At 37.7% G+C, this 24389-nt stretch overlaps 2 protein-coding genes across 2 annotated transcripts in view; one reads left to right on the top strand and one right to left on the bottom strand.

The window, feature by feature from the left end:
- Positions 1–24389, top strand: part of GFM1 (G elongation factor mitochondrial 1) — a 45639-nt gene that overhangs the window by 13461 nt on the left and 7789 nt on the right. The window contains exons 7-14 of the mRNA XM_047099355.1: positions 145–302; positions 883–967; positions 4060–4197; positions 6246–6347; positions 7973–8029; positions 10944–11081; positions 11962–12044; positions 22933–23095. Coding sequence (XP_046955311.1) covers positions 145–302; positions 883–967; positions 4060–4197; positions 6246–6347; positions 7973–8029; positions 10944–11081; positions 11962–12044; positions 22933–23095 — 924 coding nt within the window. The remainder of the gene's footprint in view (positions 1–144; positions 303–882; positions 968–4059; positions 4198–6245; positions 6348–7972; positions 8030–10943; positions 11082–11961; positions 12045–22932; positions 23096–24389) is intronic.
- On the bottom strand, positions 12076–18045 carry LXN (latexin). Its single transcript, XM_047099356.1, has 6 exons — positions 17788–18045; positions 16398–16460; positions 15154–15331; positions 14724–14860; positions 12661–12723; positions 12076–12399 (listed from the first exon to the last, which is right to left on the bottom strand). Exons 1-6 carry the CDS (start codon positions 17914–17916, stop codon positions 12301–12303), a joined length of 669 nt encoding a protein of 222 aa, XP_046955312.1. The 5' UTR covers positions 17917–18045; the 3' UTR covers positions 12076–12300.

Raw genomic sequence — 24389 nt, forward strand, 5'->3', positions numbered from 1 at the left:
TATAGAGGACCTGATTCTAGTCTGCACGATAGCCTGTACTCCAGTGAATACCAGTTCATTTTATTCACTTGTTGGTTTGTAATTAATTTGAAATACAAAACTTTTTTTAAGGTTAATAATTATTAATTTTTTTTTCTTTTGTAGCGTGCAATCCGAAGAACTACTCTAAATAGGTCATTTACTCCTGTCTTTTTGGGAAGCGCTTTGAAGAACAAGGGAGTTCAGCCCCTTCTAGATGCTGTTTTAGAATACCTCCCAAATCCATCTGAAGTCCAAAATTATGCTATTCTCAATCAGGACGAGTAAGTCTTGGAAATTGAATCTTAGTTTATACACAAATATTTTAACATGTACTATGAAAGAATTTAAGAGTGATTCTTTTGATTAAGTTGTGTTTGTGTTTTTTTCCCTGTAATTTACTAAAATCAATCGCCCATTTCTATTTGGATAACACTTTGACATCTAGAAAAATATTATACCACTTTCCATATCATATTCTGTTTGTGAGTTAGAAAGAAGTATGGTTTATTATCTACCAAGGTTTGCATCATTAGTAAATTTTTTCATTTGGGACCAGCTGGTTTTGGTCATACCCCCCAAAAAAAGCTTTGCGAAACAAACTTTTTAAAGGTCTCATTGATTATTTTTCTTTTCTTAAACTGGCACTTCTGTGTTTTTAGTCTACTCTGGTCCTGTCACAATGTAGTAATTAAGCCCTGAGAAGTTATTCTTACTCATCTCTTTCAGTGAAATTTCAGTTATGGGAGGTACAAATGTTTAGCATGCATGTGCTTTTGCCCAGGTAATACTCTGATGAAACAAACAAATTGATATACAAGAAATATCAAATACTGCATCTCACAGATTTACATTTCTTTTAAGTGACTCAAAAGAGAAAAACAAAATCTTAATGAACTCTGAAAGAAACAGTTCCCACCCGTTTGTAGGCCTGGCTTTTAAACTGGAGGTAAGTGGCTTTCTAATGTATTTAATTGCTATATGTAGAAATATTCTTTTAAGGTTTTCTTCCTATTACAAAATGACTATGAAAGATTTGGTTACAGATTGCTCTGCTAAAAGCCCCCCCCCCCCCGCCTTCCATACAGCCTCTTTAAAAGGAAGTTACTGTACACAGCCCATGCTTAAGGGGGGAGGAATTATGCTCTACCCCCTTGAGGGAACAGTATCCACTGTCAGTTATGTGGGTGTTGTCTTCTTTCCCCCATTTATATTTTTATTCAGTCATTCCTTTATATCAGTATGGCCTCATGGATATTTATTGTGAGATACAGTGAATAGTACGTTATTTATTTTGTTGCCCAGGGTTGGCCATTGGAGCTCTTTTGGTTGCTCCTGTGTTCTTTCGAATACTTCCTGACTTTGTGGCACTATAGGATCCTCCATGCTTATCATGTGTACTCCCTGTCCCAGCTCTAGAATCAACCATTTCTCTAGGTGCTTTGGTTCTTTTTAATCAAGAATGATATTAGAAACCAAGATTGGAGTACGGGGGTGTACTTTTTGTTAGGGTGTCATTGCTTCTATTCATATGTTGTAAGTGGAGAAAAAAGGTAGGTAAGTTCGAAGTGTTAAGAGTGGTTATTTCTGTAATGGGATTATATTTTGGAGGCGTTTTCTTAGTTTTCATTTAAAAATTTTTACAATACACTTCTTGTAAAAGAAAAAGATAATTTTAAATTAAAAAGTACAAGTAACATTGCAGTGACAATTTTTATGTGTAAAGCTTTTAAAAATATATATGTAAGAATGTCTTCTTAGGATTCCTAGAATGGTGATTACTGAATTAAAGGAATGAATGCTTTCTTGCCAGATTCCTGTCATACTCTCAGAGTAATGTATTATTTCAGTGCATCTTTATCAGCATTGAGTATTATTTATTTATTTTAAGAATTTTTTTACATGTTTATTTTTGAGAGAGAGAGAGTTTGGCTATTGTAGTTAATGCTGCTGTAAACATTGGGGTGCAGGTACCCCTTTGACTCTGTACTTTTGTATTCTTTGGGTAAATACCAAATAGTGCAATTGCTGGATCGTAGGGTAGTTCTATTTTTAACTTTTTGAGGCACCTCCATACTGTTCTCCAGAGTGGATACACCAGTTTGCATTCCCACCAATAGCACAAAAGGGTTCCACTCTGCATCCTTACCACCACCTGTTGTTTCTTGTCTTATTAATAAATTTCAGCCATTCTGACTGGTATGAGGTGATATCTCACTGTGGTTTTGATTTGTATTTCCTTGATGATGAATGATGTTGAGCATCTTTTCTTGTGTCAGCCATCTGGATGTCTTCTTTCAAAAAGTGTCTTTTCATGTCTTTTGCCCATTTCTTAACTGGGTTGTTTGTTTTTTGGGTGTTGTGTTTGATAAGTTCATTATAGATTTTGGATACTAAGCCTTTATCAGATATGTCATTGCAAATATCTTCTCCCATTCTGTTGGTTGCCTTTTAGTTTTGCTGATTGTTTCCTTGGCTGTGCAGAAGCTTTTTATTTTGATGAGGTCTCAGTAGTTCATGTTTGCTTTTGTTTCCCTTGTCTCCGGAGACATGTCTGGTAAGAAGTTGCTATAGCCAACGTCGAAAAGTTGCTGCCTGTGTTCTTTAGGATTTTGATGGCCTCCTGTCTCACATCTAGGTCTTTCATCCGTTTTGAATTTATTTTTGTGTGTGGTATGAGCAAGTGGTCCAGTTTCATTCTTCTGCATGTTGCTGTCCGGTTTTCCCAACACCATCTGTTGAAGAGACTGTCTTTTCTCCAGTGGTTATTCATTTCTCGCCTTGTCGAAGATTAGTTGACTTTATAGTTGTGGGTCCATTTCTGGGTTCTCTGTTCTGTTCCATTGATCTATGTGTGTGTTTTTTTGCCAGGACCATATCATCTTGATGACATAGCATTTTAATGTAGCTTGAAATCCAGAATCATCATGCCTCCTGTTTTGTTTTTGTTAAAATTTCAGAATTGCCTTGGCTATTCAGGGTCTTTTGTGGTTCCATACAAATTTTAGAATTGTTTGTTCTAGCTGTGCAAAGAATGTTAGTGGCATTTTAATAGTACTTCCGTACTTTTTAAGTTTGGAACATTTAATATATTTTTATATCAGTCAGGGTTAGCTTCTTATTGCCTTAATTCTTCAGAAATTTCTATTTTTATCCATTTATTCTTCTAAATGAATTTTAAAATCATTAATCAAATGTTTGAAAATTCCTCTTGGGAAGTTTTTTGCTATTGTGTTAAACCTGTAAATTAGCATGGGAAGAATTGGCAACTTTTAAAGCATCTCTAATTGGTTAGTGTTAATATTGAGGAGCAATTGATCCTTGATTATTTTATATTCAGTTATTTTAAAGAATGCTTCTTTGTGGGCACCTGGGTGCCTCAGTTGGTTAAGCATCTGACTTTGGCTCAGGTTGTAATCTCACGGTTCGTGAGTTCAAGCCCTGCTTTGGGTGACCCCCACTTCTCTCTCTGCTTTCCTCTCACCCTTTCTCCCTCTCTTTCTGTCCCTTGCTCAATTGTGCCCTCTCTCTCTCTCTTAAAAAAAAAAAAAAAAAAAAAATGCTTATTTGTATAGCTTTCCAGGTGCTTATCAAAGGTTTTCTAGGTGTATAGTACAGCTTTACCATTTCTGATAATATTTTTGTTCTTTCCAATATATATTGTCTTTCCAATAATTATAACTGATTTGTGTTTACATCTTAATTGTATTAAACTGAACTTATGAAATAATATTAGAAGGCAAAAGGATATTTCCTTATTACATATACAATTTAAAATTATTTTCTAATTTTTATTTCAGAAGAATCAGAAGTAATATCTTGGATTGTGATACCAAAAAGACCAGCAACAACCATTTAACTCATGTATATTCAAAGCTGATATTTTTAAGTATTTTATGGCAATAAACCAAAACACATATATAAAGTATACTACTAAAATTGATAGGGAATAATTGGAGGTTGTTGTGAAGTTTTTCTCCTAATTTTGATTCTTACATCTCTTTTTTCTTCTTTCTGCCCTTACCCAATCTTGACTTCTAGGCTGGGCGATTTGGACAGTTAACATATGTCCGCAATTATCAAGGAGAACTGAAGAAGGGTGACACCATCTGTAACACGCGGACGGGAAAGAAAGTGCGGGTGCAACGGCTGGTTCGCATGCATGCCGACATGATGGAGGCAAGTAGAGGTCCTTGTTGGGAGATCAGAATTCCCATGAAATAGAATTCCCATGCAATTCACATGAAATAGATCTTCCTTCTTGGTATGCTGAGCCCCACAAGAAAATCACTTCTACTTGAATGTGTTTTCCTAACTTCTTCCTTTTTACTTAGATATGCTATAATTCTTTTTTTTTTTTTTAATTTTTTTTAACATTTATTTATTTTTGAGAGAGAGAGTGTGAGCAGGGGAAGGGCAGAGATAGAGGGAGACACAGAATCTGAAGCAGGCTCCAGGCTCCGAGCTATCAGCAGAGAGTCCACCCTGGGGCTTGAACTCATGAACTGTGAGATCATGACCTGAGCCGAAGTCAGATGCTTAACCGACTGAGTCACTCAGGTGCCCCTGCTATAATTCTGATGTCGCACTTTGGTATGGGCTAAATTACTAGATGTTAAGGACACATTTTATGCCACTGTTTGTGATTAGCTGTATTTCCTCAATGGCCAAGGTTAAGGAGAAAGGACAGTTAGTTCCCTAAGACTCAGAACACAAGATTCAGCACCTTTCTCAAGAACTGCCATCACAAAGAGTATGTAATAGGTGGTAGGACAATCTAAGTGGTTTTCAGAGGCAATTGAGAGTAATTAGTTCATACACAGTGTCCAACATTGTTCAGGGAATTAACTTTCACAAGTATGGCCTGTGTGAAAGCCCTATTTAACCCTAGAGCTTTTTATTCCTATTATAGAACCAGCCCCCCAGAAGTACCTTATTGGTGCTGAAATCCATCTGAAGATTTAGAGCCTCTCAAGATCTTATCTGGGAAATAAACTTTGGTTTATGGCTTGAATTTTTGAATTGGTTCTGAATCTATCCATGCCTTCTGTGGTCTTTTAGGATTAAGTCTTGGTAGAAATGCTAAGTGTGTGAAGTTGTCTCCTCCTCCCGCTCTTTCCCAAGTCACTTCTATTCCTAGAGAGGTTTATTTGTCAGCAAAAGCTTATGACATTCAGAAATTTGTGGTAACCATAACTTTGTCTCTCCTGGAAGGTGAGTGAGCAGTCTTTCAAAATTGGATGCAATTGCTGTTTTGTGAGATAGGCAGCAGGGGGCATTATAGAGGGATTGGTGATTGTCACAGCCGTTTGTTTTTATGGGCCGGCCAGAGGCTAGGAGATGTGTTTATCTGTGTAAATGTTAGACTCAGGCACGCTTGCTCATTCACAGCCACAGCTGTTATGAATGAACTGTCAATATAAGTGGACAAAAACTAGGAAACTTAAGAGGCACCAGTGCTTTGTTCTTGATTTCCTGTGTTTACTTGACTGCTTGCATCTGTGAGAAATTAAAATTATTTTAAGTACATGAGCTGAATTCCCCTGCCTTTGTTTTCAAAACTTCCTTTGCAGTTTTTCCTCTTACGTCTTTGTCATACATATGTCATTGTTGGACTGTGGCAACACGTATAATATACATCCTTTTTTGTTTGTTTTTTTACTTATCTTGAGAGAGAGAGCGTGCACGCACACAAGTGCAGTGGAGGGGTAGGGAGAGGGGGGGGAGAGAGAGAGAGGAGAGAAGAGAGAGAAGTAGGCTCTATGCTGTCAGCGCAGAGCCTGATGCGAGGCTCGATCTCACGACCATGAGATCATGTCCTGAGCCAAAATCCAGAGTCGGACACTTAACCTACTGAGCCACCCAGGTGCCACCCAAGTGTAATACATCCTTTTTAATCCATAGAAATCACTTTAGAAGTGTGAGGCTCTGTGTACTGTCACTACTACATATCCTCCAAATAATGATGCCATAGCTCTAAATGTCCATTTAAAGTAAAATCTTGTCAATCAAGATACGGTTTAAATAAAGGCCCTATTCAAGCTATATCTTGCTGTGGTTGATTGTTGGTATCGCACTGGTTCTATAATTCATTCTCTGTAGAATCCATGGTGAGATGCTGCCATACTTGTTTCTGTACAATGTGTTTATTGTGTAATTACTTTTTAGTTACTATGTCCTGATTTGTATTACTTGCAAGCATTATTTTGTGTTATTCCTTTATTTAGGATGTTGAGGAAGTGTATGCTGGAGACATCTGTGCATTGTTTGGCATCGACTGTGCTAGCGGAGACACATTCACAAACAAAAATAATAGTGGCCTTTCTATGGTATGTCATTTCATTTCAAAGCTGTTTGTCATTTGAGTTTTAAAAGTCTTTGTTTTTATATAGTACATTTAGTACTTCAGAAAAAACAATCACAGAAGTTTTTATTTATTGCCACAGGCATCAGTAGATTTGTTGTGGGTGGCTCTTTGGATGTCAGACAAATGCTCTATGTAAGTTATCTGGTTTTTCTTAGTAAAATAATTCCACGGTCCTGTTAGGTTTAGCATGGAGGGAGAACTCTTCACTAGATACACCGGGACTGTGTAGTGCTGATTCCTCTACTCTTGAGATCTGCCTCCCCATAGGGGATTCCCTTCTAATTCCTGTTGCCATAATCAGGCTGGTCCCAGTGGAGTGCCCCTTACTTACTAATCTAGCAGCCAGAGTGGACCCTTGCCTCAGTCCCCCAGAGAACTGGAACATGTAGACTAGGGGATAACAGAGTGGAACCCTGCTTGAAGGCGAGGTGCAACTAAACAGTCTTACTGCAGACAGGCTGCCCTGTGGAACTCAATGGCTTTTCGTCGCTGAAGGATCCCAAAGGAAAGAGCATGCTTGAGCAGTTCCTGCCTGTGAATCCCCTTCACTCATTTCCCTTTTTTGCGCCTGTAGGAGAGCAGGCTCTCTGACAGTAAAATCATCTGTTCAAGCTGAATTCAGTAAAGAAAGAATAGGAATACACAGGGGGATAGGAATTGGCAGTGAAGGAATTTATAGTGGGTTCTTTACATAAGAACTAGTCTATCCCTAATAGATGAGCACTATAATAGTTCCTGTATTATGTGATGCAGTCATAATTTTATAATTTAGTTTTTCTGTATAAAATAAATATTCTCTAATATCTATGGTTTTACATTTTGACTTAAGACACTACAAAAAAATCGAAATCTGTACAGGTTTTGGGGGGGATCTAGAGAAGGGGCATGTTTTGTAAACAAATATTATTGATAAGGCCTTCTCTAAATATTTGTCACTAATAATATGAGGGACTGGAGGTTGTGGGAAGTGCTTAGGCTTTGAAGCAAATAGACCTTGATTAGAGTCTCACCTTTGCCCTATACTCCTTACTGACCCTTGGCCAAGTTATTTTGTCTTCTTTCCAAGCCCTTAATAATTTAATTTGTAAAATGGGGATAATAACATCTGCTTGTCAGAGTTGTGATTGATTGAATGAGGTATCATACGTATAAAGAATCTATTGCCCTTTCTCTGTTTTATCAATGGTCATGGTATACTTTGATTAAATAAAGTAACTTATCAAAAGATGGCAACAGTACATGTAGCCACTAGCCAATAAGAAATTCCACATCTTGGCATTGGGTTCATTATGATTATGTTTAAACTGAATGTGTCAGTAAACTTAGAGGTCTTAAACAGTTAATAAATAATTTATTTTTGTTATTTGGGGAGGGAGGAGATAATGTAAATGTGTGCATTTATTAATGTATTATATTGATACATTTAATATGAAACAGACCACACTATATATCACACTATATATCGTCTAGCCTAAACACGTTGACTAGTATTTATACTTTTGTAAGTAGCACATTAAAATTAATTCATTCCTGGACCAAACAGTACTGTATTTGAATTCTTCTCTGTTCTTTTAAAAAATATTTTAGGAGTCAATTCATGTTCCTGATCCTGTCATTTCAATAGCAATGAAGCCTTCTAACAAGGTAGGAGATGGGTGTCAAACTCAGTATATCACAGTAAAAACTTGAGCTCACAATGCATATAGTATCTTATGATAACCAGCAATCTCATGGTCTCTATTTCTTCTTTTGGTATTGAGATTACCTTTTTTTTTTTAATGTTTATTTATTTTGAGAGAGAGCATGCATGCACAAGCAGGGGACGGGCAGAGAGAGAGAACTCCAAGCAGCCTCCACACTTAGCAAAGCCCGACTCAGGGCTTAATCCCAGGAACCCACACGATCATGACCTAAGCTGAAATCAAGAGCTGGACGCTTAACCGACTGAGCCACCCAGGCGCCCCGAGATCACCTTTTAAAACTACCAGTCTGGGGGCATATGGGTGGCTCAGTTGCTTAAGGGTCTGACTGTTGGTTTCGGCTCAGGTCATGCATGATCTTGTGGCTTCGTGGGTTTGAGCCCTGCATCAGGCTCTATACTGGAAGTGTGGAATCTGCTTGAGATTCTTTCCCCCCCTCTTTCTGCCCCTTTCCCACTTGCTCGCTCACTCTCTCTCTCTCTCTCTCTCTCTCTCTCTCTCTGAAAATAAATAAATAAACTTAAAAAAAAAAAACAAAAACCAGTCTGTTGGTAGTAATTACTTTTCACACTATATCTGAAAAAATTGGTGGTATTAAAATTGGTACGAGACTGTGCTTTCCAACTCTTTACAATATCACTAGCTCCAAAGTAATAAGAATATTTTCCTAGATTCACATCATAAGGAATGAAAAGGGGAAACAGGGACATTTGTCTTAAGTTGTAGTAAAACCCCACTGAAGTACATTAGATTACTGTATAGATTAATTGCCTCATGGATTATAATACATCTCTGGATTTGTGGTAGTCAGGAAGTACATGTCTGGTTATAATGTGGAAAGCCTAAAACAAGACTGTTTTTCTTTCTATGATTGGACTTGATGTCATTTGCTTTTTATGAAACCAGAATTGCTTGAATAGGTTTAATTTGCATTGCTGTCATAACTGAGTTCTTAAAGTTGCTTTGACATTCATAATAGTCATGTTAATATCGTAAATTGAAGTGAACTCATTCATGCATTGAGTGAACATTTTATGACCTCTTGTCATCTGGGAGCTATTGTTTACAGAACATACTCTGGTTTATTGTCTTGTGAATACATTAACAGGTACTACTTCCTCATTTTTGAGGAAATGAGATTTTCCAGACCTTCTCGATACAGAAAAGAGGATGTTGAGGGAGTAAGAAACGTTAAATCCTTCCATATCAGAAATTTGAGAAAAGGCAAACCTTGCATCTTACCACACAGTGAAATGCGCTTTGCAAAATTGTTTGCTTTTCCCTTCAGAACGTTCAGGGACAGAAGTTAATGATACTATGCTTCTTCATTCCTAATTTAGAGTCTATGTAAGGTATTTAACTGTTGATAGTTCACAACAGTGGAGGGAAATCAAAGGCATCACTATCTAAAAGGTTTTTTGGTGTCTTAGGGCCATCTGCTTGCTGGAGTAAAGTCAAATTTAATTCAAATAATGAAGTCACTGCATAAAGCTGTGAATCTCGATAGTGGGGCAGGGATGATTTTCTAATAAGTTGAAAATACATAGTGTAGCGAAAAGGCAAGAGACTTCAGAGATCGACTGACCCAGGATTCAGTCCCAGCTTTGCCATGCACTAGCTCTGTGGCCTTGAGCAAGTCACTTCACCTTTCTACACCTAGTTTCCTCACCTGTGAAATGTGGATAATTCTGTCTTGCAGCATTGTAGTCAGAATTTGAGGAGCATACACATATAGAATGATTCCATGCACATGTGATAGTTGTTAAATACTGGTGATCCAGGGTGTGTTAGTTTCGTATTGCTGCCATAAGAAAGTACCACAAACTTGGTGGCTTAAAATAACACAAGTATATTCTTTTACAGTGTTAGAAATCTGAGGTAGTTCTTAATTGGCTAAAATCAAGGCATTGACAGAGCTGTTTTCCTTTCTGGAGGCTCCAGGGGACATTTTATTTTTAGCTAACTCAGATTGTTGGCAAAATCCAGCTCTTTGTGGCTGTTAGAACTGGGGTCCCCATTTCCCAGATGACGGTCACTAGAGGCTGCCCATCTTCCTGGGCTTATGTCTTGTCTTCAAGGCTGTCAACCATGAAATGAGTCCCTTTTGTGCTTCAAATGTCTTCTGCCTCTTCTTCCCTCATTCTATCTCCCTGACTTAACCTTCTGTACTCCTCTTCCTTTTTAAAGATTCTTCAGATTCTTCATGGTAATTTCCCCATCTCAGTGTCTGTAACCTTAATCATATCTGTAAAGTCCCCTTCACCTCATACAGTAAATTCACAGGTTTGGGAGGATTAGGGCATATCCTTAGAGGACCATTATTCTGCTTACCATGTATGGAATTACGTCTAAGAAGAATAAAGGCACATCCAGCCACATCCAAGCAGGTTGTTTTGAAAGGGGGAAGTCCCACTGTGGCATTTGCCTTATTCTTGGTCTTAACTGTTCTGCTTGAAGCTACAGTCAAGTCTTGGTAAATATACTGATTCCTTTGATTGTGTATAGGATTTCTAAAACGTAACAGTAACATAGGTTCTTCTTTCCCCTTCATGGGCAGTTTTCCCCACAAGTGGATAGTTTCTGTATATCTGAGAATAGGAAAGGGCATAGGTAAGTCTTGGACTCTTGTTTCCTATCTTGTTATAGAAAGAATTCTGTCAGCCAGCCATTCACTGCTGTCTTGACTGTGTGGTGTCCAAGCTCAAATAAATATGGGAAGGGTATGGCCTAGGAGCTAGGTGGGGATCATTGTTATTTCCTAGCTGTTAATGTATTTGATTTCGTTCAGTAAAGTTCTTTCAACAGTCCTATTGCTTATCATGCTTAGTAAAATGTGTAATGACTTTCTGTTTTTAAAGAATGATCTGGAAAAATTTTCAAAAGGTATTGGCAGGTTTACAAGAGAAGACCCTACATTTAAAGTCCACTTCGACACTGAGAGCAAAGAGACAATCGTATCTGGAATGGGGGAATTACACCTGGAAATCTATGCTCAGGTAATGAATAACAAGAAAATTAATTTAAATTCATTGTATTTATGTTTCTGTTTTGTTACAAGTCAGTAGTTCTCAGTCTAATGACTGTAAACTAATAGTAGTTCTTCAGACTTCATTCTGGTTTCTATCCAGATGTGGCATACTGTGTTACAAATGTTACTATGTGTTACAAGTTAATTCTTTTTGATTTCTGAATCCTTTTATTTGTAAAATATTGCAGACTGCTAGAATTAAGGCTCAGTATTTGCGATAAGACCATCCATCCATTCCCTACGTCATTGTTAGTTGGGTCAAGTAAATCCTGGACCCAGCCTTAGGGAGACCGCCTGTTGGGACAGACCTGCTGAGGAAGTTGGCCCATCAGTACCCACTCTTCAGGCCATTTCTTGCCTGTTTTCTTTTCAAGTTAGTGCTTGAAGATCATTAGAATATAGATAATAGAGTAGATGGGCCATATTTTCCTAGGAAAGTTCTTCTGTGTCTGTGAATGAAAACAAAAGCTATATGACTTACGATTAAAAATTCTGGTTGTGATCACATTTTAGAAGTTAAGACAGTAGAAAACTGACAACATTCCAGTGAATATGTAATAGTATAGAAAAAAGGTGTGAAGTTTTAGTGGATAGATTAGAGGTAAGTGTAAGTTCATGAGTCTTAAGTAGAATTCATTTACATAAAATCTTTAAAAGCAGTTTGTATTACTTAATATCATGTCTCTAACCTTTCTAAGATACTTACGTGATTTAAAGTTTGTCTTTTTTTTTTTTTATCTGTTATGTTTAGACAAGTGCTTCAGAGGTAGTTAAGATTCTTAAGATTGTTCTTCTTTCAGTTTATTTTTTTAAACATACCAAAATATTATCTCCCCTGTTCTTTTTAGAGGATGGAAAGAGAATATGGCTGTCCTTGTGTCACAGGAAAGCCAAAGGTTGCTTTCAGGGAGACCATTACTGCCCCCGTCCCGTAAGTATGCAACACAAACGTACTAGGAGACTGGGACTGAAGCTTTTTATTATGGGATATACATACCACTATTAGTATTGGGACACTTTTACATCATGACACTGTTACAGAATCTGTATAGTTCTATACTGTAATGAAGACATTTATACAGAGTGACACTTTGCATTTTGGCCCCATAAGCTAGGGATCCATGAAGATCTGGAATACACAGCACTTATAAGCATGTTGACACTTCATCCAGCGTTAGGATCTTCATTTATTCCAGTTGTGCTTCCTTTGGCAGACGGCTGTTATGCTTTACTTTAGTACCATATTGTGGATGCCAGAGAACTTGCATTTGCCAAGGAATAATCTCCTGCAAGCAAAGGAAACTAATGCTGTGATAAAATTCAGAAAACATTTAAGAAAACAGTGTTGGGTTTATAGGACAAAATAGTCCTTACAAAGAGCAGCATAAAAGAAGTTAAATGGCTACCAGTATAATATACTTCAGCCTGGTATCTATTTTAATTTACATGAATTCTTACTTAGAGTCAGAATTATGACTTAGGCATATGCTGTGGCTACAAGTCTCCATTTTCAAAGTCCCATCAGATAAAGGTAATAAGTACTTTACCTGAGATGCAATGTCATGAAGTAGGATGGTGTAGTCGAATTCAATGAAGTCATCATTTCTTTGCTATCATAAAAAATAAAAACCTGGTGTTTGAAACTTCATATCTTTGGCAGAAATGATATGTTCATTTTAAAATTGAGCTTTCATTACTAGATGATTATAATACTTGCATTTAATAAGTAAAAATTAAAAAATTGAATGTTATTTACTTAGCCTGATCAGATAAACTGTGTTCTTATAAAGTAAGTTTTCTTTCAACCTACATTTTAAAATCATGATTTTCCACCTGGTACTCTAAAAGGTGTGTACCCTTGGGGTGCCTGGGTGGCTCAGTCTTTTCAGCAGACGATGCTTGATGGTTCGGTTCATGATCTCATGGTTCGTGAGTTCAAGCCCCATGTCGGGCTCCGCCCTGGCAGTGTGAAGCCTGCTTGGGATTCTTTTGCTCCCTGTCTCTCTGCTCCTCCCTCACTCACACACACTCTCTCACAGAATAAATAAATGAATTTCGTGTACCCTTTTTAGGTTCTGGGCTGCGATAGCTGCTTTAGAGTATTATGATTAAAGAGTGTCATTTAAGATTCCTTAATGTTTCCATTATGCAGAAAAGCATTATTTAAGGGATAAACTACTGGAATGAGTGTTTACATTAAAGGAAACCAATTTTATAATAGGAAATTTTCTTTTTAAAAATTGAGAATAGTGAAACTTAATGAATGTAGTTATCTGGTTTTATAATTAAAGCTTTGTGCTGCTTATTGCTTTGGACATACAAAGTATTTATACCATCTACACCATATACACAGAAATACTGCATCCACAGACTTTAAACTACATTCACCAGAGATTTGCTGTACAAGGTTCTTGGCTTATAATCAATGTATTGAAACAAACCCTAGCCTCCGAGGGACAGCACGAGCTGCTGTGGCTCAGTTGGTTAACAGGGATTATAAATGTGCAGTAAACCTTTCTGCTGAAATTTTAATTAATGCTTTAAAACTCTGATGAACAGTTACAGGAGTTTTCTTTCATAAAACTACTAGTACTGTCTTGTGTATATTTTGCTACAAAAACATGCCTTGAAAACCATGATTATGACTGTATAATTTCTGTAACCTGGACCTGTTACTCAATTATTTGAGGCCTCAGTACCCCTACAGGAGTGTTGTAACCAAAGTTGATATCTACAGAAATGCATTAGAAAAAGGCTGTTTCTGAAAATGTTGTTGTAGATTTGTTAGGGATTTGGCATCGTGTTGTGACAACTGTGATAGGGTGTCCTGCCCCCCAGTGCCCGTAGGTATCATGTTACAAAAGCCTGTGGAGCAAAGGTGCTCCAGTTGCCTTGCAGTTTGTTACCAGCAAGCCAAAACAAGTCATGTGGAAAGTCCTTTTCACTTACAAAGCTCAGACTGTTTGTTGTGGTTTCTCTGTACTGTTTTTCTTTATATCTTTTACATACCAACAGTTGACTTTTTAACTTCTTCATAAGGCTAAAATGTAAAGCTGACTTTATCTCCTTAAAGTCTAGAAAGAGGCAGTTCTAAATAGTCCTATCAGACTTGAAACACCAGGCTATCAACAAGAAACGGAGGTTGTAGATTATGGCTAAAGGGGTTATAGGAGAAACTTATATACAGCAAGCTTCACAAAGATTAAGATTGTAATATTTTTGTTCCGGCTGATCCCTGGGGCAAAAAAATGCCAGCATGTCTCTGAGTAACACTGGCACCACCATTTCAATAGAGGAGGAAAACAGAGGTAGTTTCAGTATTGCATACCTATAGAAATTTGAACACAAAATTTAGATTGCCAAAGGATATAATGTTTTAAGCTGAGCACAAGAACTGAATGCTGTACTGCCTATAACTCAATATTTCACTCTCTTGGAAACTGCAGCTTCACTGTTTTTAGCCTTGGTTGTAAGTCTCACTCCTTCAAAATAACAGGCTCACTATTTTTAATATAAAATGACTAAAGGAACACTGTTTATCCAATTATAAATCATCACACTTTCTGTAAAATGAACTTTGTTAATAGTATATGTTATACAAATCACTTACCACTTGCTTGACGGTTTGTATTTTTACCATTTTATACCATGTGTTTTCAGTAGAATTCTGCCATATTATATAACCACAGGCAACCCAGGCTAAATGTCGAACTGGCTTCATTTCTGGAGATACATTTCCAAAACTGTCTGGGGAGGGAAACATTTATATGATAAATGGAGTTACTTTATATATGCAGTATTAACCTTTAAGAAAATCTAAATCTAAGTCATGTCTTTGTTTCCTTCAAATGTGTACAGAATATAATTTAAGACCTGGATGTACAAAGTTGCAAGGCCCTTTTTTGTTGAATTAGATTGGTAATGAATATTTTTGCAAAAGCCAGTCTATTTCCAACATAATGTTAACATCTAACAGTTTTGAGGATAATTAATACTGATCTTAAAGTTGAAAGGAAATTTTCCATGCCATATTTATATACCTGGAATATTTTGTGCTGCAAGTGGTTCCTTCATAGACTTGAGTCTTTGATAAAATGTGTTATCTTCTTTATCTGGGTTCTTTCCAATTTCTCCTTCAAATGTGAAGTTGACTTCTGGTGCAGTATCTTGTCCCGTTAGAGGGTAAAGTACTTCAGCTGTACAGTTCAGTGTAACTTGCTGTTTGAAACATTTTGCAAAATATCTTTACATGTAGAAGGCCATCCATCACTAGCTGTCATTCTTGAGGTACAACATTAAAAGTGTTGGCCTTCTAATGGTGTTTGAAACTTCAGAGTGTCTATTACAGAGGTATCTGATTGGGTGTGGCCTACAGTTTTCTTAAAGATAATCTAAAATAGATAACTTATTTTGTAACTTACAGGGTTTCATAATCTTACAAGTTCTTCTTAAAACTTTAACTATTTCAGTATTAATGGGGTGTCCACTTGTAAGGCTAGATTTTAGTCTGATTTTATATACTACCTCTAGCCTTTGGTTACTTTTTAAGTCTTTCTGTTACTCCACTCTCTGCTTCTGAAATAACAGAAATATTCTCAAACCCAGATATAGTAATCTTATCTACATATAAAATTAGAAAATGTAGCATTGGTTCTGCTTTGAAAGATGGCTGTCTAGCAGCTTAGATGTCTTTTAATAAATCTCATGGTAGCCTGTATCTCTTCTGAATTATGTTCAATAAGAGGGCAAGCTTTTTATAAAATTTCAAGATGGTTGTGTTACAAATTGCAGTTCCTTTCTTTTAAGTTTGTCTCACTAATTATTTGGCAGGAATGTATTTTTTAAAAATTTCCTTGCCCCATTACTGAAAGATTCTTATCTGACATGGTGGTATCATTTGGTCATTTTATTGCTCATAAATATCTTTCAAATAAATCAAAAACAGAATGAGAAGGGCAGACATTTAAGAAAGTGATGATGACTGGAGAGTAAATTACTTCACTTGTTCATATTAGGCATAAGTTCAGACTGTCCTATGAGTATATAACATTTTTTAAGGGAATTTATTTGAACTGAAATGTGTAGAGTCTTTGCTAACTAGCTCAATAGAATTACCTCATGTATCTCAATATATTTTAAAAAGCATAAAATCTGACCTATGCATAGTCATTATTTTTTTCAAGGCAGGGATTTCACAACAACTTAATACGATTTTATCAGCAAAGGTGATCTAAAATATTTCTAGAATCAAATTTTATTTAATAATAAAGGACATTTCACTTACTTTTTGGATAATTTCTTCCACAGAAAATTTAAGGCAATACTTATGTCCTCTTCCTGGAATATCCTATTAAGAAAACGTGATGAGTTATTACAACAGTAACTCAGTTCTTTGTATTGTTGGAAGAATACACTCTCATTTGGTTGGGGGCAGAGGGCTGACTGGCGGGGGTAAATGATCAAAGCCTTAGACCTTGAAAAAGGCATGTCACCATGTATAGAACTTCAGATTCAGGAAGTCCTCTATCAGGTTTATTTTGGATGAGAACAGAGAGGGGATTAAAAACATATATATATATATATATATATATATATATATATATATATATATATATATATGACAGGTTATAATTCACTTTCAATCATCAGAGGACTTCAGCCTCTGGATCTGTGATCCTAAATTCTCTACAAAAGAAATTGTGAAACATCTTTTGATTCTAAGACGAAAAACAGGATATACCAAAGAAAAGGTTTTCAGAAAGCCCTGTGTACCTTCCAAATCGTGTTCAGTGTAGGTGAATTCCATTTTGGGGCAGATTACTGCACAGTGGCTAGAGATGTTAAGTGTTATTTTTACTTACACATTAGTGGATCTACAAAATGAAACTTTAGCAAGTAAGACAAATGTTTAGGTATTTCACTTTTGAATCAAAGATACAATTAAGAGTTTATACCTCATTATCTGGTGCAGTTTTGAAGTAACATCTACTCCCTGTCAGCTCTTACAGCCTATTAGTTGTATTTTATATCAGATAACTAAGCTTTTAGTAAAATGGAAACAAGGCTGGTTAGTGGTAACTTTGGCCGTAAGCATTTAATTTAACCCTTTGCCAGAGGGAGCACATTTTTTACAGCAGTCAGTGGCAGTGGTGTTTGGGTAGTTAAAGAAACGCTTCAGCCCAGAATGCTTTTCTCTGACTTTGGTTGTTGGTTTCTCTTGCTTTTGCTTCCCCTTCATTTCGGTCAAAGGGTCTGGTAAGGATTGTTCTTAAATTTTAGGCAAAGAAGAATCGTTTGGAAGACGGGGAGTTTTTGTTCAGATTAGCGTAGTAGATGAGAAACACAGTAGCGGTTTTAAGGTTCTTTTGAATGGTTCCTACAGGTTTCACTCTGTAAAGGGTAAAATGCCGCCCCACATTTAGAACATTTTCCCATTTCTTTGTAATAGTGCCCACTAAAAAACGGCCTCTGCCTTTCCAAGAAAAAAACCGCCCTCACTGCCCTGGAGTGGCAACTATCTCCAGAACTGTTAACTTCCCTAGACTTGCCTAGTCCCCAAACGGGCAAGGGTGGAGTGGAAGGGAAGTCGCACGAAGAACGAGGCTGAGACCCTCCGGAGTGGAGGGAAAGCGAGTAGGTGCGGGCCCCCGCCCGCTGCCGTCTGCTGGACTCACCTCCATGCTGGCTTGTTTGATAGTCTGCACCATAAACACCTTGTGGGGGGTCCCCTGCTGGTAGTTGATGCAATTCTCTGCCACCGAGGCCGCCCTGGAGGCCGGGAAGTGGGTCGGGGGGATTTCCATTCTTGGTGAGCGGCGGGTGGGTGAATGCACCGAGGCTCTGAGGCTCTAGTTTAAGGGACGGGACCCAACCCGTGCACAGAACCGGTGCTTCGCTGGTCCAGGCTCCTGCTGGGTAGCTGAGGCGGAAGAGTCGGCACGCCTGGTTCGGGCTGGGCGTGGGCAGGCTCGCCAGCTCCTACCGCCCCCCCCCAAGCCCCCCCCTTCCCTCCTTCCCTCCTTCCGATTCGGGAAGCTGCCGCGGGGCGCTGGCTCCTGCGGCACCGCCCTTTTGCTGCCTACGTTTACTCGCTGGTTCCTGCCAGGGCGAGGGTCCTGGCCTTCTTTCCGGCTGGAGGGGGTGGAGGTGTGGGGAGGTGGGTTAGGTTGGCAGGGACCGTCTTCCTTTCATTGACCTTTACTGAAGTTCCGGGAGGGCTTTTCTATCCTTTTCCTTTATGGAGCGCCTCTGGGGATTCCGTTTTCCTCTCCATGGAAGAAGTATGGTTGCTTCACAGCCTGGAGCACACCTTCCTTGTGTGCAAAGGGACAAAGTGCAAAGGAGCTCTAGGTAGTGAGTTCATTACTTTCTCCTTACCATTCTGAGAGTCCAGGAGCCGGCTCTGTTTAATCCCCCCTTTCTGTGGGGTTTGCACCAATGCTGCCCAATCAGGGTATGAGAAACTGCAAACCATAGTATTAATGGGGATCAGGAGAAATAAAAAATACACCCGCACCCCTCTCTCCCTTACTAATCTTAGAAAAATGAGGTTTTGCTATAAATCATGCTTCTTACTTTATGAATCACTTTGAAAATTTTACTTTAAGAATTAAAACATAGGGGCGTCTGGGTGGCTCAGTCGGTTAAGTCAGACTCCTGGTTTCTGGTCAGGTCATGATCTCACCTCACCATTTGTGAGTTTGAGTCCTCATAGGGCTCTGTGCTAACAGTGCAGAGCCTGCTTTGGATTCTTTCTCTCCCTCTCTGCCCCTCCCCTGTTCGCTTGCTTGCTCTCTCAAAAAAAAATTTTTTTTTAAGAATTAAAACATACTTAAAGCACTGCACTGAAGTAATTTCTAACAAAGGCAAGAGTTTTTAAAGCTGCTTAAGCAAGCACAAACTTTCAGTAGACAGTGCATTTTCATTCTCCAGTTTTCTTAATTACCTTCTTGTTTTAGTTTTCAAGAGCCTGGCTGTTGTTTGGATTTGCTCTAGATCAAGAAGTTAAGGTTCCTTTTTATCTGTATGGCCAAACCTTCACTTTAGCTTGTTGGCTTGGAAATAAAGATTCTTTGCTTTTTTCCTCAAAATAGATTTTTGAAGATTCTTTGGGTAATCATATGTGTTGTGGCACTTTTAAAAATAAGTTTAAAAATGTATTTGTAATGTATTGTCTTCCTCAAATACCCTCTTTAATTTACTAATAAAGTCCTTATTTGGAGTAAGTATATATTTTTAAAAACGTAAGGAGTGAGGCATTTCTGTCTTTTCTAGTTATATTAGCCAATAGCTGTCAAGTAAGTAGGGGATGAAGGGTTAGTTTCTCCTCGTAAGGCTTTTTCTCAAAAAAATTGAAGGTTGTTTTACTTTTTGGGGGGTGAGGAGGTGAGTCATTCATCTATCAGTCACCGTCTTAGGTTTTCATTATGTGTGTGGGGGTGGGGTGTGTGTGTGTGTGAATTGTTTGAATCATGTGTTTCTATGATAATGTCCAGGAAAGAAAGGCTGAGTACATTCTGATGATACTGAAAGAGCTTGTTGCTGATAACATTTTTAGTTTCACAATTGCTAGTTAACATCTCCTGGCTATTACCTGTTAGAGTTGTGAGAAATACAATATGTGAGTTTCCTAGATAAAGTCACCATTTGAAGCTTCATGAGTATGGTTACCATCTCTGCAGGTCAAAGCTAATTATGTAAGTTGTGACATATTAGACATTTACTAACAGCACACATGCTAATTTATGTTCTTTTGTAAGTATAATTATTACTTTAAAACTTAACTTTAAACTATCACTTTAAAATGTTTTAACATTACTAAAATCATTTAAATAAAACATTTATTTACCTGGATGTTAAATAAACTGCATTAAGAGACTCTCATTCCTATATTTGAGTCCTTCAAATCTTATTTACTAAAGCTTTATGAATGGTTAGTCAAAAGTCTGTTATGCTCAGATTTGAATAATGTATGGGCTACCTTTAAAGTAACAATCATTGTGGCCCTCCGGGATCAGGTAAATTATTATAATTTTATATAACTACATGAACATAAAACTAAGTAAAAATGTCTATGGCTTGCAACCTTAGTACAACAATAAAATCAAAATAAATCTACAAAACAGAGATAAAACCAACACAGTTCTAATTAACATTAATTTTATTGTGAGAGATGACGTTTTGCCAAAACTAAATTGCCTTTCACAGCATGCTAGTGGTCTGATGGCAGGTATGGGTTCTTTTACCTTCAGCAGGCCTATTAGCTGCCTACCAAGTGATGTCTTAGTTCTCTCACTTCTTTTTTGAGCTATTATAAAGTCTGTCTTAGTGTACCAGCCTCTAATACCTTTTGAAGTGAATGCATCATTTGCAGGTTACATAAGTTTATATTCTTGTTAGCCTTCTAGGAAAATGTTTGATTAAGAGTATTGGTTTTGGTGCAAATCCTGGCTCTGCTGCTTAATAGCCGTATCCTGTTGGGCAAGTTGTTTAGCTTCTCTGACCACAGGCTTTTCATCTGTAAAATGGTGATAGAAATTGTACACACGTCATAGTTTGTGGTGAAGAGTCAATTAAACAGTCCATAAAAACTGCTTAGCACAGCCTGGTACCTACATGTTCCATTATTTGGTATCTGCTTAGTTACGATTCAGACACAGTCCCTGCAACTGCATAGATTACTTGTTTGTGAACTGGTCCCTCAGAGCAGTGCCGTCCAATAGAACTTCATGCAGTGATGGAAATGTTCTGTCTGTGCAGCCCTGGACAGTAGCCACTTCCCACATTTGACTGTTGACCACTTAAAATGTGACTAGTACAACTGAGGAACTGGATTTTTAATTTTTAAAAAATTTTAATGTAAATGTAAGCATCCCTGGTTAGTGATTAACCTATAGATAGCACAGGTCAAGAATATATTTGTACAGATGTTATATTATTATGTCAAGTTGAAAACAAAATTTTAAATGTCTGAGAGAACTTGTGCATACCCAAGAATTTGTCAGTGGACCATGGTTTTGGAATCCCTTCAGTAATTCTGTGGTGCTTTGAAGCTGTTTCTCTTCTGCTTCTGTTCTCTTAGTTCTGAAAAATGGTTTTTTCCCTCCCAGGAAAATTAACCTTTCAGCATTTTGTTTTTCACAGCCCATCCTGAAGCTCTTGGCAGCTGGAATATTATATAAAGGCAGTTTATCAGGCACATTCACACTTAGGCTTTTAATGAAATCTGCGTATTCCAAGCTGGCATCTCCTACCAAAATTAACATTTACTTCTCCCAAACCACTCACAGATCTGTATGTAATACACTCATTAATGTCCATTTACCTGCAGTTATCTGAGATAATTTTGATAGCGGCTGGCCTCCTCCATCTTAGGGTCTTGAGGAAGGTTTCATTTAAAAAAAAATTTTTTTTTTAACGTTTATTCATTTTTTTGAGAGAGAGCAAGCAGGGGAGGGGCAGAGAGAGAGACACACACGAGAATCCGAAGCAGGCTCCAGGCTCCCAGCCAGCAGCACAGAGCCTGATGGGGGCTCAAACCCATGAACCGTGAGATCATGACCTGAGCCCAAGTCGACCGCCCAGCCGACTGAGCCACCCGGGTGCCCCTAGGAAGGTTTCATTTTAAATTTTTTTTTTTTCAACGTTTTTATTTATTTTTGGGACAGAGAGAGACAGAGCATGAACGGGGGAGGATCAGAGAGAGAGGGAGACACAGAATCGGAAACAGGCTCCAGGCTCTGAGCCATCAGCCCAGAGCCTGACGCGGGGCTCGAACTCACAGACCGCGAGATCGTCACCTGGCTGAAGTCGGACGCTTAACCGACTGCGCCACCCAGGCGCCCCAGGAAGGTTTCATTTTAAAGGAAGAAATGCCCTGCAGACAGTAGATACTCATGACATTTTTTTTTCCAGTGAAATAGTGTATGTTTACAAATGTTTAATATGCATATAAAGTGCATATTCTTTTTACGTCATCATTAGTGGTTTGAAGTAAACACTGAGCTGTCTATGTATGTGTCTCTTTAAATGACTTACTTAATGTTGGTCATTATTTTGCCATTATTCTTTTTGGGTGTTAAATCCATCTGCAACTCTCTTCTCTGGTGTTCTGTCACTCCATAACTTCCAAGTAGTAAACACAAATAGAAACCATCTGATTAAATTAACTGCAGAGCTCCTATTTTCAAGTGACTGTTTTCAGTTGTGGAGATTTAAGAAGAAAACACTGTGTCCCAGGGAAGGGAGGCATTCCAAAAGAAGAGGGTGAGTTCTTTGGAATGTAGGTTACAAGAACAAGAACCTTAGATGGACTTTTAATACTTTTACTTTCCTACTTATGAAGTAAAGAATTGGCATAATTAAACCCATGAATTACTTTGGTGTTGTATGCCACCATACTTACTCCAAGTAAAAACAGGAAAGAGAGAACTTTTCTTCCAATTTATTTTATTTTTGAGAGAGACAGAGAGACACAGTGTGAGTGGAGGAGGGGCAGAGAGAAAGTGAGACACAGAATCCAAAGCAGGCTTCAGGCTCTGAGCTGTCAGCACAGAGCCCAACGAGGGGCTCAAACTCATAAACCGTGAGATCATGACCTGAGGTGAAGTCGGACACCCAACCGACTGAGCCGCCCAGGCACCCCAGGAAAGAATGACTTTTTAAATTTTGTAATGAAGTTTTATGGCAAGGTCATTATGTTCAAAGGAAGAAGTAAAAATGGTGAAATGCGGTTTTTCATTTAAACCAGTAGGAGTTATTTCGTTTTGGCAATTACATAATGCTGTCTTAAATTTTTTTTCCTCCTAAATCACTCTCAGGTTTGAATTTACACATAAAAAACAATCTGGTGGTGCAGGCCAGTTTGGAAAAGTGATAGGTGTACTGGAGCCTCTGGACCCAGAGAACTACACTAAGTTGGAATTTTCAGATGAAACATTTGGGGCAAACATTCCAAAGCAGTTTGTGCCTGCAGTAGAAAAGGTAAAAACAAAAACAACTTTCTTACATTTTTTTCAACAAGCTTATTAATAAAGGTATGAAATCATATATTTTTTAAAAGTTTTATTTATGTAATCTCTGCACCCACCGTGGGGCTTGAACTCACAACCCTGAGATCAAGAGTTGCATTCTCTTCAGACTGAGCCAGCCAGGCACCCCTCAAATCATATTTCTATCACATTATCTCCCATAGTTCATTTTAGTTACAGTCCTGCTTCTTTATCTGATTGTTAAGCTTTCCATCTGATTTAGAATCTTCAATTCATTAAGTTCAGGAGCTATAAATATATGCTATGACAATGTGGGGGAAGTCATTGTTTCTTAATCATAGTTATTTCTTTTGATAAATTGAACCTACCTCATTAATTGTAATCAATAATTAAGATTCCCAACATCTCAGTTCTCCTGTCATCTCTGCTACTTATTAATGTCATCTTTGGTAAATCATGGTGTTCAGAGGCAGTTTCTTCAACTGAGAGTAAATAAAATACTTAAACCTCAATCCCTCACAAACTTAAGGACCAGATAATACTCTATGACATCTCTTTGTAAATTGCCAAGTGCTTTGCACATACAAGGGGTTAGTGCTTTGTTGGCTTACCAGGTCACAGGCTTTAAGACTGTTGTAAACCTTCAGCAACTGTCTGTTCTCATAGATTGAGATTTTTAGGTTTTCATTTACCCTTTTAACTTAGAAATATTTACTAATAGATTTTAATTTTGGCTTTAGTGGAGGAAGCATTTTTTGGGGGGATTAGTGTATTTCATTCATTATACTTAATTTCAAGACAATATTTCGTCATTCTCATACTTTTAAGTTGTCTTCTATTCTCCAAGATAAATGTAGGTGAAGGAGAGCTTATATTTTTTCAACATACAGAGTGTACAGTCTTGCAGTGTCGTAAATACATTGTATTGCATGTGCAGCCATGTGATTGTTTGCCAAGAAAAACTAACTTGAATTGGGGGAGCTCTACAAATATTTAAGTGAAATGACTGAAAAAGAATTGCAAGCTTATCAAATTATACCTTTAAAATATGTTTAGTTTATTATTTATCAGTCATACCTCAATGAGGCTGTTTATTTTAAAAAAAAGAACTGCATTAGGAAAAATAAAATTACTTTTGAATTCTGCTTCTTACTGACGTATATAATGCTAAAGCTATAATGTATGATCTGCCAATGAGGCGCAACAGGGATGGGTGTATGGTCGGAGCTCAGGTCATAGCTGTTGAGCCAATGCCAGTTTTGATGGAGGTACTCTGACTTGCCTTT

Source organism: Lynx rufus, unplaced genomic scaffold (assembly GCF_022079265.1).
Source record: "Lynx rufus isolate CCGP_SWC_20201006 ecotype Redwood Valley unplaced genomic scaffold, mLynRuf1.p SCAF_5, whole genome shotgun sequence".
NCBI classification, from domain to species: Eukaryota; Metazoa; Chordata; class Mammalia; order Carnivora; family Felidae; genus Lynx; species Lynx rufus.